At 60.9% G+C, this 14,035-nt stretch overlaps 2 protein-coding genes across 2 annotated transcripts; one reads left to right on the plus strand and one right to left on the minus strand.

Moving 5' to 3' along the window:
- Positions 1-2,226: 2,226 nt before the first annotated feature.
- On the plus strand, positions 2,227-9,773 carry ZNF865 (zinc finger protein 865). Its single transcript, XM_080829692.1, has 2 exons — positions 2,227-2,356; positions 4,942-9,773. Exon 2 carries the CDS (start codon positions 4,969-4,971, stop codon positions 8,152-8,154), a length of 3,186 nt encoding a protein of 1,061 aa, XP_080685818.1. The 5' UTR covers positions 2,227-2,356; positions 4,942-4,968; the 3' UTR covers positions 8,155-9,773.
- An 858-nt stretch (positions 9,774-10,631) lies between these two features.
- Positions 10,632-13,850, minus strand: ZNF784 (zinc finger protein 784; the record flags this gene model as incomplete). Its single annotated transcript, XM_080829265.1, has 2 exons — positions 10,632-12,544; positions 13,749-13,850. 2 exons carry the CDS (start codon positions 13,848-13,850, stop codon positions 11,648-11,650), a joined length of 999 nt encoding a protein of 332 aa, XP_080685391.1. The 3' UTR covers positions 10,632-11,647.
- Positions 13,851-14,035: the final 185 nt, after the last annotated feature.

A 14,035-nucleotide genomic window follows, 5' to 3' on the forward strand; every position in this document is an offset into this window, starting at 1 on the left:
GAAACCTGAATTAGCAGAGGTGACTTAGCCATGTAAACATCTGGGTGGACTGTTTCAGGTAGCCAGAAAAGTGCAAAGGCCCTGAGGTGGCTGGGATCCTGGTGAGTGGAAGAGCACCAAGGTGAGGCCGTGGTGAGGCTTGGAGCAGAGAAACTGAAAGAAGAGACGAGGAGAGAGAGGGTTTGATCTCACAGGGCCTTGGGGGTAAGGCGTTGTGATGAATTATCTGGCCTTTGTCATCTCTACCAAGCCCAAATTGGTCTTCATTTGTTCATTCATTCATTTGTTCATTCACTCATTTGTTCGACAGGTGTTTGATGAGGACCTCTTACACTCTGGTGCAACAGAATGGCTAGGGATGCAGTAGAGAACAAAATAGACAAAAATTCCTGCCCTCGTGGAGTGCCTATGCTAGTTCATGGGACAATTAAAAAACAAAATACCTGTGTGAAGACAATGTAGCAGACAGGGTGTAGTTGCAGGGGAGAGGGCAAGAAGGCCTCCTTCAAAAGATTCCCATTGTCATCCTTTTGCTTCAGAATGCCACACACCAAAAAGTTACAGCTGTGTGTGAACCCCGTTCCTCCTGGACAACTGTGGCCAAGTGGGGGCTGCTCTTTCCAGCTCCCCCCTAAGAGTGAAGAGGTTGGGGGGTGGTGAGTCCTGCATTCCTCCAGTGTTCACATATCTGAACAAACCACGTCCTCTTTTCCAAGCCCCATTCATTCACTTATTTCACGTATATTTTCAGAGACTGACATTGTTCTCGGTCCTGGGAGCCCACCTTCTCCAGGAGGAGGCCGACAACAAGACAAGCAGAATATCTGGTTTATTAGGTGATGCTGACAGGGAAAGACAAATGCAGCAGGCTGGGAAGAGCAGGAATGTTGGTCTGAATGACAGGTTACAGTGGTCATGGAGAGCCTCACCAAGGAGACAGCATTTGAACAGAGACGTGGAGGAGGTGAGGGGGAGAGAGAGAGGTGTATAAATAACAATCGGAGTATTCCAGGCAGAAGCAATAGCCTGTGCAAGGGCCCTGGGGCAGGAATGTTGGCACATTGGAGGAGCAGCCAGGTGGCCATGGAGTCTGTGCAGGTCATCATAAAGACTTTGACTTTGAGTGAGATGGGTGTCACTGCAGGGTCTGAGCTGGGGAGGGACAGGTTTGGCTTTAGTCCTCCTGTCTATTAAATGAGTAATAGCAGTGCTTATCTTATGAACCTGTTATGAAGTCTGAGACAAGTGCCATAAGGCACCTAGTAACAGTGCCTGTTGGTGTTCAGTAAATGCTGGTGGCTAGTTCTGGGGCCAGGTGGCACGGCAGGGGGGTGGAGTCTGTTTCTAGTATAAGGTGGAGTGGGGGCCTTCCCTTGTTTCGGAGAGTGAGTAGCGAAGGACGGCGTGCTGTCGTGGGTAACACTCTCAAACCCCATTCCTTCAGTTCCTGGCTCTGCTACAGCCGGTTACTGGGGTGACCTCAGGGGATTTGTTGACCTCTGTAGCCCTCAGTCTCTTCTTCTGTGAAACAGAGTTAATAACGGTAACCATCCTCTTGAGTTACCAAGAAGACTCACTGAGTCAACACACGTAAGGGGTTTAGAACAGCTTGGCCCACGGAAAGTACTTCACATTCCGTGTCATTCTGTGTCACTGTTACTGTTATTAACAGGCTAGACTTTTCATCACAAGTCAACTCTGGTGCAACAGAATGGCCCACAGGTCCTGGTATCAGAGAGACCTGGAATCCAGTACGTGTTCTCCCCTTTACTGGTTGCGTGACCTTGAGGAAATGACCCTCTGCACCGCCCTGCCAGTTTCCCCACTTAGAAAGAGGCCCCAGCAGCAGTGCAGGACCACTGTGAGGCCTCAGGGTGATGCTACAGCTCAGACCAGTTGAACAGTAAACATAGCCGTTCTGATTAGGACTGCGGGGGCTTCCCCCGGCCCCCAGTCATGCCGCTCTCCACACAAAACCCTCCCATGACTCGCCGCTCCTTAGACACTAATTGAGGACTTGGAGAGGAAATGCCTCCTGTTGTCCAGTGGAAATACCGTGAGCCTGAGCGGTTCTGCCCCCCCCAGTACTACTCCCTGCTCCTCACAGCCGCCACTCTTGGGCATTTTTCCACTGGCCCTTGGGTCGGATGCTCCTTAGAACATCCCTGCCCTTCGAATTCCCTCTTCTGGGGACCCCCACCATGCCACCTCCATCTCTGCTAACTGCCACCCTCCCTTCCTCAGGGAGTTCTGGGCAGCTCAGTCTCCTGCCTTCGCTCATTCGACAGGCGTTTGTGAATAGAGGCTAGCAGTTTACCTCTGAGCCCTGCTTTAGCTGCATCTTCGCGACGTTTTGGTAGGTTGTGTTTTCATTTTTACTCCACTGGGGTTCCCTGAGATTTCTCTGTGGAACCACAGGTGACTTCAGAGGGTGTGTTTAGTTCCCACGTATCGGCAAATACTTACCAAGCAACCATGCTGTGCTGGGTGCTGTGCTTGGTGCTGTGCTCGGTGCTGGGGGGCCACAGCAGTGAACAAGACGGGCCAAATCCCCATCCTCTTCGGTAAACACGAGGTGAAGGAAGTATACTCAGCAGGTCATGGAAGGGACAGTGCTGGCAAGTGCTGCAAGATGAAGCATTAGCACAGGGTGGCCGTGACATCTGAGCAGAGGCCCGAAGCAGACAGGCACAGGTTGGAGCCTTGAGATCTGGGGGACAGTCTTACCACACCGCTGCTCCATCTGTCCCAGATGGTGACCCCCCTCCCCTCCCTCCCAGCCCCTGGCATAACCTCTCATAACCTAGAGAACACCCCCAAATACGGCTCCTGCCCCTACAACTGCACCCCACCTTTGTCCACCTTAGCAACCTGGTAAAACGACCCTGTGGGGGGAGGGGGTGGGTCGAGCCACAGGCTGGCTCTGTGACCTTGGGCAAGTCACTTGACTTGTCTGTGCTTTGGGGCTGTTACACAAAAACACAGACTTGTCTGTGTTTTTGTGTAATAGCCGCATTCTCGAATGGGGATAACAGTAGTTCCTATGTCGTAGTCTCACAGGTTTGTGGGGATTGAGTTAGCATGTGTAGTGCGCTTGGAACACATTGGGCCTATAGGAAATGCCCAGGCAACATTGGCTCTTAATAATATATACTCTGGGAGAGGTGAGCCGAGGCGGTGGCTTCTTTCCTAAGACACTCGGCTCCCCACCCCCTCCATTCTACCGCGTGCTTCTCTGTGCCCACCCGGACCGCCTAGCCTGGTCTCCCGGATTTAGGTGTCACCCACAGGCCTCCACTACCACTCCAGCCTTGCCTTTGTTCCTTCTGGAGATCAGATGAACTGGAGGGGGTGTGAAGGGCATGGGCTGTTGAGTCTCGTCCAAGGACACCCAGAGCTAGATGCTAAAAATATCGGCCTCTTGGCGACGGGAGTGGAGGAGACACTCACCTTTCACCTGTGGGGGGAGAGAGCCAGCTGGATGGATGGGGGCTGTGGGTAGTCGCCACAGACCCCTTCTGTGGGCTGGGCACAGAGCCAGGCCCCCAGGGGCCAGGGATTATGGCCACGAAGCATGCCACACTGGGGGCCCTTCTCTCCACTGGGTCTGCACCGAGTTGGTGGAGGCGTTCCCCTGCCCCTGCGTGGCTCAGGTTCAAAATTAATCGTAGGAGCTGAGGTTCAGGTGTGAGTAGGGGCTGCAGACACGGACGGCTGCCGTCTGGAATGAAAAGTACGGTAGAGGTGGTGCCCAGAGAATGACTGCCGTGGTAGGGGTGGCAGGGACCCTCCCCGCCCCTGCGGGGGGGTGAGGACAGGAACAGCGCTCCCCAGGCGTCTGCTGTCCGCCTCCTCCCAGGTGTGTGATGGCCTGAAGGTACAGATAGTTCTGGGGACTGAAAGCTAAGTGTTTCTTTACATCCTAGGTGAGCTCCCTTGAGTCCCCGGCAGCCTCAGGGGTTGCCGCCCCTTTTGGAAATGGAGAAAGTGTGGATGGGGAAGGAGTGGGCCTTGAACTCGGGTCTGCCCAGGTGCAGGGCGCGTGTATTTTCCGCCGTGTCAGGCTGCCTTCCCTCTCACCACCTGTCCTCCTGCCGTAACTTGTTTCCTCCAGGCAAACACATTCTACGTCCCACACACCTATGTCCCACCTGTAAAAAAAACAGGCCCCCAACACTGATTTCATTCCCGTTGTCTTGGTTTGTCGTGACTTTCTGTCACCACTAGCGGTAGCGAGAGCGGTCTCCGTAGAATGCCTTCCACTTTGCCAGGGCCCGCGTGGTGCCCGGAGCCTCCGCCCGAAGGCGGAGTGTGCTGGTTGGATGCCCCCATCAGCCTTGGGACAGAGGGATGTGCTTTGTAACCTCTCATCTGTAGATGAGGAAAGCCAGGCACATAGGGGTTCGGACACTTGCCTGTGGTCACCAGCTGCTGTGTGGTGGGGCTCAGAGTTGGCCTGGCATTCTGGCTCCAGAGTCCACCCTCTTTTATTATCATTTTACAGAATCAAAACTTGAGGGGATTGAGGACAGGGCTCATGTGTGTGTCTTGGAGAGGAGGATAGGGCACAGTGCTGAGGCCGGAGAGTTTGCCCGGGGTCTGTGACCAGAGGCTAGGGACTCCGGGAGGACGAGATTGGGGGTGGGGAGGTGAGGGTCTGCAGGGAGCCCTGGGGATGGGGCCCGGGTCGGGTAGAAAGAATGTGTGCAGACCTCAGAAGCAAGGGGAAAATGGAAGGGGTGGGAGAGGAGGAGCAAAGAGGAAACAGAAAGGAGGTGGCTGCCGCAGCTGCAGAGGAGCCCACCCTGTGGGGTGTAGGGCCAGGGCAGGAGAGGAGCAAGGCTGGAAGATGCAGTGCGGCCCCGCACTTGGCCGCGCCCTCGGGCGCACGCGGGTCCCGCGCCGGGGCCTGTTTGCTCAGCCCCGTCCTCTTCTCCGCAGGGTCTCCCGTCGCCCACCCCGCCCAAGATGGAGGCAAACGCAGCAGGCAGTGCCGCCGGGGGTGGTGGGGGCAGCGGCATAGGGGGCGAGGACGGGGTTCACTTCCAGAGCTACCCCTTCGACTTTCTGGAGTTCCTCAACCACCAGCGCTTTGAGCCCATGGAGCTCTACGGGGAGCACGCCAAGGCGGTGGCCGCGCTGCCCTGCGCCCCCGGGCCGCCGCCCCAGCCGCCGCCCCAGCCCCCTCCGCCCCAGTACGACTACCCGCCCCAGTCCACCTTCAAACCCAAGGCGGAGGCGCCCTCTTCGTCCTCATCCTCGTCCTCGTCCTCGTCCTCGTCCTCCTCCTCCTCTTCCTCCCAGGCTAAGAAGCCCGACCCGCCCCTGCCACCCGCGTTCGGGCCCCCCCCGCCCCCCCTATTTGATGCTGCCTTCCCCGCCCCGCAGTGGGGTATCGTCGACCTCTCTGGACACCAGCACCTTTTTGGGAACCTGAAACGCGGAGGGCCCGCCTCCGGGCCGGGGGTGACGCCGGGGCTGGCGTCCCCCACCGGCACCCCGGGGCCTCTTCCCGCCCCCTCCCAGACCCCGCCGGGACCTGCCGCGGGGGCGGCCTGCGACCCGAGCAAGGACGACAAGGGCTACTTCCGCAGGCTCAAGTACCTGATGGAGCGGCGCTTCCCGTGCGGCGTGTGCCAGAAGTCGTTCAAGCAGTCCTCGCACCTGGTCCAGCACATGCTGGTGCACTCGGGGGAGCGGCCGTACGAGTGCGGCGTCTGCGGCCGCACCTACAACCACGTCTCCAGCCTCATCCGCCACCGCCGCTGCCACAAGGACGTGCCGCCCACCGCCGGGGGCCCGCCGCAGCCGGGGGCGCCGCTCCCGCCGCTGGGCCTGCCCGCGCCCGTGGCCGGCGCGCCCCCCACCGCCGCCCCGACCCCCGTGTCCTCTGGCCCGCCCGCGCCGCCCGCAGCCGCCGCCGCCGCCGCCGCCGGAGCTGCGACCGGGACCGCCACCACCGCGGAAGGGACCGGTGCCCCCGCCGGGGTGGGCGTGCCCCCTCCCGCGGCGGGGGGCGGCGAGGGCCCGTTCGCCTGCCCGCTCTGCTGGAAGGTGTTCAAGAAGCCCAGCCACCTGCACCAGCACCAGATCATCCACACCGGCGAGAAGCCCTTCTCCTGCTCCGTGTGCAGCAAGAGCTTCAACCGCAGGGAGAGCCTCAAGCGGCACGTGAAGACGCACTCGGCGGACCTCCTGCGCCTGCCGTGCGGCGTCTGCGGGAAGGCCTTCCGCGACGCCGCCTACCTGCTCAAGCACCAGGCGGCGCACGCGGGCGCGGCGGGGCCTCGGCCCGTGTACCCCTGCGACCTGTGCGGCAAGTCCTACTCGGCGCCCCAGAGCCTGCTCCGGCACAAGGCGGCGCACGCCCCGCCCCCCGCCCCCGACGCGCCCAAGGACGCCGCGGCCTCGGTCCCGCAGCCCCCGCCGGCCTTCCCTGCGGGCCCCTACCTCCTGCCCCCCGACCCTCCCGCCACGGACAGCGAGAAGGCCGCGGCGGCCGCGGCGGCGGTGGTCTACGGCGCCGTGCCCGTCCCGCTGCTGGGCGCGCACCCGCTGCTGCTCGGCGGGGCAGGGACCAGCGGGGCCGGGGGCTCGGGCGCCAGCGTGCCTGGGAAGACCTTCTGCTGCGGCATCTGCGGGCGGGGCTTCGGGCGGCGCGAGACTCTGAAGCGCCACGAGCGCATCCACACGGGTGAAAAGCCCCACCAGTGCCCCGTGTGCGGGAAGCGCTTCCGGGAGTCCTTCCACCTGAGCAAGCACCACGTGGTGCACACCCGCGAGCGGCCCTACAAGTGTGAGCTCTGCGGCAAAGTCTTCGGCTACCCACAGAGCCTCACCCGCCACCGCCAGGTGCACCGGCTCCAGCTGCCCTGCGCCCTGGCCGGGGCCGCCGGCCTCCCGGCCACCCAGGGCGCGCCAGGGGCATGTGGGCCGGGCGCCTCGGCCACCTCTGCGGGGGCCGCCGATGCACTGAGCTACGCCTGCTCGGACTGCGGCGAGCACTTCCCCGACCTCTTCCACGTGATGAGCCACAAGGAGGCTCACATGGCAGAGAAGCCCTACGGCTGTGATGCGTGCGGCAAGACCTTCGGCTTCATTGAGAATCTCATGTGGCACAAGCTGGTCCACCAGGCAGCCCCCGAGCGCCTGCTCCCGCCGGCGCCCGGCGGCCCCCAGCCCCAGGACGGCTCCGGCAGCGCGGACGCGGCCAGCGTGCTGGACAACGGCCTGGCGGGAGAGGTCGGGGCGGCTGTGGCTGCACTGGCCGGGGTGTCTGGGGCTGACGACGCCAGCGGGACGGCGGTGGCTGGGGGCAGTGGGGGGGCCAGTTCAGGCCCTGAGCGCTTCAGCTGTGCCACGTGTGGCCAGAGCTTCAAGCATTTCCTGGGCCTGGTGACTCACAAGTACGTGCACCTGGTGCGGCGGACCCTAGGCTGTGGCCTCTGCGGCCAGAGCTTCGCGGGGGCCTACGACCTGCTCCTGCACCGCCGCAGCCACCGGCAGAAGCGGGGCTTCCGCTGCCCGGTGTGTGGCAAGCGCTTCTGGGAGGCGGCCCTGCTGATGCGCCACCAGCGCTGCCACACAGAGCAGCGGCCCTACCGGTGCGGGGTGTGCGGCCGAGGCTTCCTGCGCTCCTGGTACCTGCGGCAGCATCGCGTGGTGCACACCGGCGAGCGCGCCTTCAAGTGCGGCGTGTGCGCCAAGCGCTTCGCGCAGTCCTCCAGCCTGGCGGAGCATCGGCGGCTGCACGCCGTGGCCCGGCCCCAGCGCTGCGGCGCCTGCGGCAAGACCTTTCGCTACCGCTCCAACCTGCTGGAGCACCAGCGGCTGCACCTGGGGGAGCGCGCCTACCGCTGCGAGCACTGCGGGAAGGGCTTCTTCTACCTGAGCTCGGTGCTGCGCCACCAGCGCGCCCACGAGCCGCCGCGGCCCGAGCTCCGCTGCCCGGCCTGCCTCAAGGCCTTCAAGGACCCCGGCTACTTCCGGAAGCACCTGGCGGCCCACCAGGGCGGCCGGCCCTTCCGCTGCTCCTCCTGTGGCGAGGGCTTCGCCAACACCTACGGCCTCAAGAAGCACCGGCTGGCCCACAAAGCTGAGGGCCTGGGGGTTCCTGGGGCAGGGGCGGGCACCTTGGCGGGAAAGGACGCCTGACCAGGAGGGCGGGGTTCCGTTCGCGGCTCCAATCAGATGTCCCCTCCCGCACTCACCCCTCCCCCGCTGCTGATCAGATCCTTACCCCTCCCCGCTGTTGCCCCGGCCGTCCTTCAGGACCGCGGACAGACTAGCCTCCCTTACGGCCCATGCCCTACAGACTCAAGACTGGATCGCTCCCATCCTGGACCTGTCTGGCCCTCCTCTCACCCTGCCAGCCACTGAACTTGATCCCCCGTCCAACCCCGTTTTGTAACCCTCCTCATTCTGTCCCCCAGTAAACTGTGGTGGAGGACGTGGGTCTGAACGGCCCCTCCCCATTCCTTTGGGATCTGGCTGGAAGGTGGAGTATGAGCGGAGCCGGGAGGGCACAAGGGGACTGGGTGCTCTTTTGGATTGTGGGGGTGGGGGCGGGGGGCAGACGCGGCTTGTACAGAGCGGAGAATAATAAATCTTACCAACAGGGCCGCTGCAGTCCTTTCTTGCATCCCAGGGAGGAGATTAAGCGCTGACAAGCGGAAAGTTGAGAAATTTTGTCTCCCAGGGTTTTTGATTCCCCAAACACCCTCCGCCTCATGCTCACGCTTTCTGCTTTGCCTTGTTCAGCTGGGAATTGCTGAGGATTTATCATACCCAAGCTGTAGTCTGCACCTTGAGCAGAGAGAGATGAACACGACAGGTAAGTTTTGTTCTCAGAAACTGACAGCGTACCCAGACTCCTCCCCTTCGAGATGTTTTCGGCAGTTGTTTGCTTGGCCAGCATTTCCTGAGGCCCCTGTCGGCGGGGTCCTTCACTGGACACTGGGGACCCATGAACGGGACATGCTCCTTGCCCTCAAGTAAGGTGGAAGCGAACCCCCGCCGCGCCTGTCCCTCCAGGATAATTCGGAGGAGCTTCAAAAGCCCCTCCACAGCCCTCATTGCCATTGTTGGAGCCGCCAGCCATGTGCCCTTCAATGTGCGTTTAGTTCTCCCATTTGTCCGAAGAGGGGGCTGAGGTCCTGGAGAAGAAAGCGGCTCCAAGGACACCTGGCAGATCCGTGGGAGAAGTGGGACTGTGTGGGCCCACGGTGCTGTCAGTACTGAAACTTGAAGACAGAGCTGGTTCAGGGGCACTGCCTGGGCGGGTCCGGTTTGGCCCCCACGAGGGCAGCAGCCTAGTGTGACCAATGCACGCTAGTGCTGAAGACCCGGCATGAGACACACCTGGTGCCAGCGTCCCCAGGGGCAGCACCATAAAAAGCACATGGAATGACCACTGGGCGCTTAAAGCACGGAGGAGTCACCTTCTTAGAGCCGGGGGCTTCCTGGAGGAGGAAGTGATGACACTCGAACAATGACAAAAGCCACAGAAGCCTGCCAGGTAACGTGGGCAAAGAACGCTAGGAGGAGGGTTTCGTGTGTCTAACTAAACCCGACTGAGAACCTCAAAGCTGAGTGTGGCTGGAGAGGCTGGGGCATGGGAAGCCGGATCCTGAAGGGCTTTGGATTCCAAATAGTGGAGCTTGGATGATGCTGGAAGCCGGAGGCCAGCAGCTGCTGGACACAGGCCGCTGACAGCCTTTGTTTAGCCCATGGATTTAAAAAATAATAAAGTTTGACTTAGTTGCCAACATTTGGAGATCAAAAGATTTTGCATAATTAACTAATGCAACTTCTGAAAAATTTGCAAGATCTAGCAACCCAGCCTGCACTCTCCCAGAGCTGGGTAACCATTGCCGTCTTCAGATCGGGCGCACACTCTCCAAACTCCCACCACCTCCTGCCCCACCTTGAAGGTCAGCTCTGAGCCGAAGTGCCCGTTGCCCTGTGTCCCCTCCGGCGCTGGGCTTTCCCCCTTGCATCCAGCCACCCAGCTCCTATAGACATTTATGCCTGAATCCTTTCTCAAAGCTGCAAGGAGCCGTGGGTCTATGAGGCTGTCGTACGGAGATTGGAGTTGGTGCTGCTGGGTAGTCACCCAAATGGGAGGCCACTGTTGACTTGACCTACAAGAGTACTGATGATGGGAAACGTTCAGATTCCAAAGATACTGAATTGGCCCAACAGTGGGAAAGGGAAGAGGATGGGGATTAGATGAGTGCACGAGGGAGGAAGGCTTCAGGCACTTGCCCAGGTCTCTAGCTCGGGTGGTGATGCCAGTGATAGGAAATGCAGGTGTTTCTTTGGAGGAAACTGACGTCTGCTGGTGTTCTGACCTGCCTAAAGGATATCCTGTGGGAGGTGTTGGGTGAGCAGGAAGGTGTGCCGATCTGGAGCTCTCCCTTCAAGATAGGCGTACTGGTCACAGGGATCCCTTCCTTTTGCCGAGCTTCCCTAAACCTGCTGCCACAGCTGAACCACGTAACATCTCTGAGTAGAGAGCTAAAGATGAGAAAGCAGTTTTGGAGAGAGAGTGGCTGCAGTTTCTTCCTCGAGGCAAGACCACAGTATAGACCCTCTACCTCCACCCTCCAAACACAAGACTGACAGAGAGAGACCCTTCAGAAAGTCCTTTAATAGTAGAACTGGAGGCTCCCCACCTCCAGCTCCCAGGTCCTCCTCTCGAGCCCACCACAGTGACTCAGTTCATCCCACACCCACCGTACACAGGCCACCATGCTGCCATCTCTCAGCCCTTCCTTGGGGTAGCCTTGGGTCAGGCACTAAGCTGTTTGCTTCAGATCAGGAGGGGAGGAAATCAGAGAAACCCGAGGCTACTTTGTAGCTCTGGGGGCCGTGGGCTCTGAACCTAAAGCCTTATGAGGGGGATATTAGGTGGCTGTTTGCTGTCCGGAATTTTTTGGTGGCTTCAGAGTCGGTGGGTTAAGGAGGGACGACCATGGGAGCCGGGAGCAGCTCTTGGAGTCAAGATCTTTACGGTCGGGCTTACATCCTTGAGGCTTGAGTGCTCTTGGCTAGGACATGGGGACCCTCTGGCTTCGAGGTGATGGGATCCCAGAGTCTTTATGGAGGACCTGGTGGGCGTCTTCTGCCTGAGGGTGGGTAGGCATCCCAGGTTCAGTGCAATCCAGTGAGGTAGGCAAAAGATTCCATCCTGGCCCACCCTAGGCCCCAAGATAGTCCAGGGTTCCGTAGATGATGGGCTAGCCCAGAGACACCAGGGCAGACCCTGGTTCTGCCCCTTCCATTTAACCCTGGCTCCCTCCATAGTGCCCAGGCTCTGTGGGGACAAGCTGTGTCTTGCACGAGCGCACCTAATGAGCAGGCTGATTGGGCAGTGACATCCAGCCCATGGTCCTCACATTTAGCTGGGCATCCACCGGGTGGTGTCTGTGCCTTTCTGAGTCTCATGGAGGTGCTGTATGGGTTTGTGGGTGTCCCAAAACTGGGTCTCCCTGTGTTTTCCCACACTAGCTGCTCATGGCCATCTCCGTTAGCTCTTGTCACGTCTCCCCCAATCTCCCCTCTCCTGCCTCCTTGTCCCACCCCCCCCTTGCAATCCGCCTCCTGCCCCCCCGTGTCAAGGCCCCCGCAGCCCTGGCCTCCCAGCCTACTGGTCGACCTCCACCTTCCCCTTGGCCCCTTCCCCTTGCCCTTCTTCCAGAGTGTTTCCTGGCCCACACCCGCTCCCTGGCCCCTCGGCCCCTGTGGCCTGCTGGTTGCCAGAGTCCCCCACCCCCACCCCCGGGCCCGGCCCGTGGAAGTGGGTGCGCTGGTGCTTGCGGAAGTTAGAGGAGTTGTTGAAAGTGCGATCGCACAGGGCGCAGCGGAAGGGGCGCTCCCCGGTGTGGATGCGCGCGTGGCCGCTCAGCACCGAGGACTGCGTGAAGCCCTTGCCGCAGATGCCGCAGTGGTAGGGCCGCTCGCCCGTGTGCACCCGCTCGTGGTCGCGCATGTCAGAGGAGCGGCGAAAAGGCTTGGCGCAGAACCTGCAGGCGAAAGGCTTCCCCACCGCAGCGCCCGCCGCCGCGGCCGCCATCACCACCTCCGACCTCTCCTGGGGCACCCCGGGCCTCTGTTCTCGAGCCGCAGCCACCTCCGGAGGCCTCTGAGAGGTCCCTGGCTCCACCCCGTGTCGGTGCTGGTGCCGCAGCAGAGGCGCCAGGGCCTTGAAGGCCCGGGGGCAGAGGGGGCAGCGGTAGGGCCGCTCCCCCGTGTGCAGGCTGTAGTGGGCGCGGAGGCTGGCGGGGCCCGGACAGCTGTGGCCACACACATGACACCGGCTGGGGTCCCCACCCTGCCCGCCGCCCTCCGCCCCTGCCAGGTGGCCATGTTCGTGGAACAGAAGCTCAGAGACCAGCCGGAAGGCAGCTGGGCACAAGGCACAGTGGAGGGAACCTGGCTCCGGGGGCTCAGGCACCAGCGTGGTGTCTGTCACCTTCACCACCTGGATCTCGATGAGGTCACTCGGGGGTGTGGTGGGGCGGCCATCATCAGGCACCAGGACCTGGGGGGGGGTGGGGTGGAGAAAAAACCAGGAGCCTGTGGACTCTCCCACAGGGCCTCCCCAACACGCCCCACTTATTAAAACACCCATCTCCTTTGTAGCATACTGGGCCCCTCAATCTCCAGATCCTGCCCTCCATCCTCCAGGATTCTGCAGTATCTCTCTCAAGACTTCCACTCCTATCCCAAGCACATCACAAATGCAGCCATTTCCCTCTTCTACCCCAGTCAGAAGCCAGTTATTTCTTGGCTTGACAACTGAAAAAGCTTCCTGAGCAGAACCCCTGTTTCTGTGCCTGCTCTCTCCCCAAAGCAGCCTGAATGACCTTTTGAAAATGGAAACTGGATTGTCATTTTCCCACTCAAAACCCTCCCATGGCTTCAACAGCCCTTAAGATCCAAAACCGTCATCATAATATCCATCATGATCTGACTGCTGCTTGTCTCTGACCCCAGTGTAAATATAAGCCGGCACACAGCTGACTTCTCTCATCTAAATTTAGCCCCCCTTACCCCCCTGACTCCATCAGCTCACTATTTCCTTTATAGCATGTAACACAATAAATATCTTTTATTTTCTCTCCTCTAGACTGTGAGCTCCAAGAGAATACAGTCCTTATCTGCTCGGTTCACCTCCCTACCTACTGAGCTGAAGTAGGAGCTCAGGAAATGTTTGTTGTTACTCTCCAGTCCTGAGTGGGGAAAGTTCCAAAGTCACCTGGAGCAGTCTTCCCTCCCCCCTAAAATCTTCCCTTAGGCATTCGGGACACGTCACTCAGACTCTTGCAGAATCACTCCAACGTGGGTCTTCCGACCATAAGTACCCACCCTTGCCTTTCAGGGTGACCTTCCCTATCTTCCACCCAAGTCCACTAGCCCCAGAATTTTTGAGGCCCCGCCCCTCGGGAGGTCCCGCCCCCTCATTACACAAACGCAATCTCAGATCTCTCCCTGGACTCATCTCCCGCCCAGATGTTCCACCCAACCCCCTCCTCTGGCCCCGCCCCGCCAGGCCCCGCCCTCCATTCTCATAGGCTCCTCCTTATGCCACGCCCCTCGCCCACCCCGAGAAGCACCGCCCCCAGACTCGGAGCCCTAAATACCTCCCCCGCCCAGCCCTTATAGGCCCCGCCCCTGCCCCGCCCCCTGCCCTGAGACCTCCTCCCGCCTCGAGTCCCCGGCCGAGGTCCCTTCCCCGCCCGCACCACGTCCGGCGTCTCCGGGGATCGCGGCTCCGGGGCCGCTGAGCTCGGACTCGGGGGCTCCGGGCGCGCGGCGGCCATCTTGTGCTCAGGCCCCGCCCCCATGCCCGTGGTCGCTGCGGGAGGGGGCGGGGCTCGGGCCGCCGTCAGCGGCGCTGCGCAGGCGCACACGGGCGGGCAGGGGCGTGGCCCCGCGGAGGCCGCGCCCCGCCCGCCCGAGGGGAGGGCCGCGTCTCTTCTCACCTGTCGACCGCGGTGGGCGGAGCCGGTGTGGGGCGCGCAGGGGGCCG

Source organism: Martes martes (assembly GCF_963455335.1).
Source record: "Martes martes genome assembly, chromosome: 17".
Lineage (NCBI taxonomy): Eukaryota > Metazoa > Chordata > Mammalia > Carnivora > Mustelidae > Martes > Martes martes.

Coding starts and splice junctions, on each gene's coding strand:
- ZNF865 (XM_080829692.1), top strand. CDS start 4,969: ATGGAGGCAAACGCAGCAGGCAGTGCCGCCGGGGGTGGTGGGGGCAGC.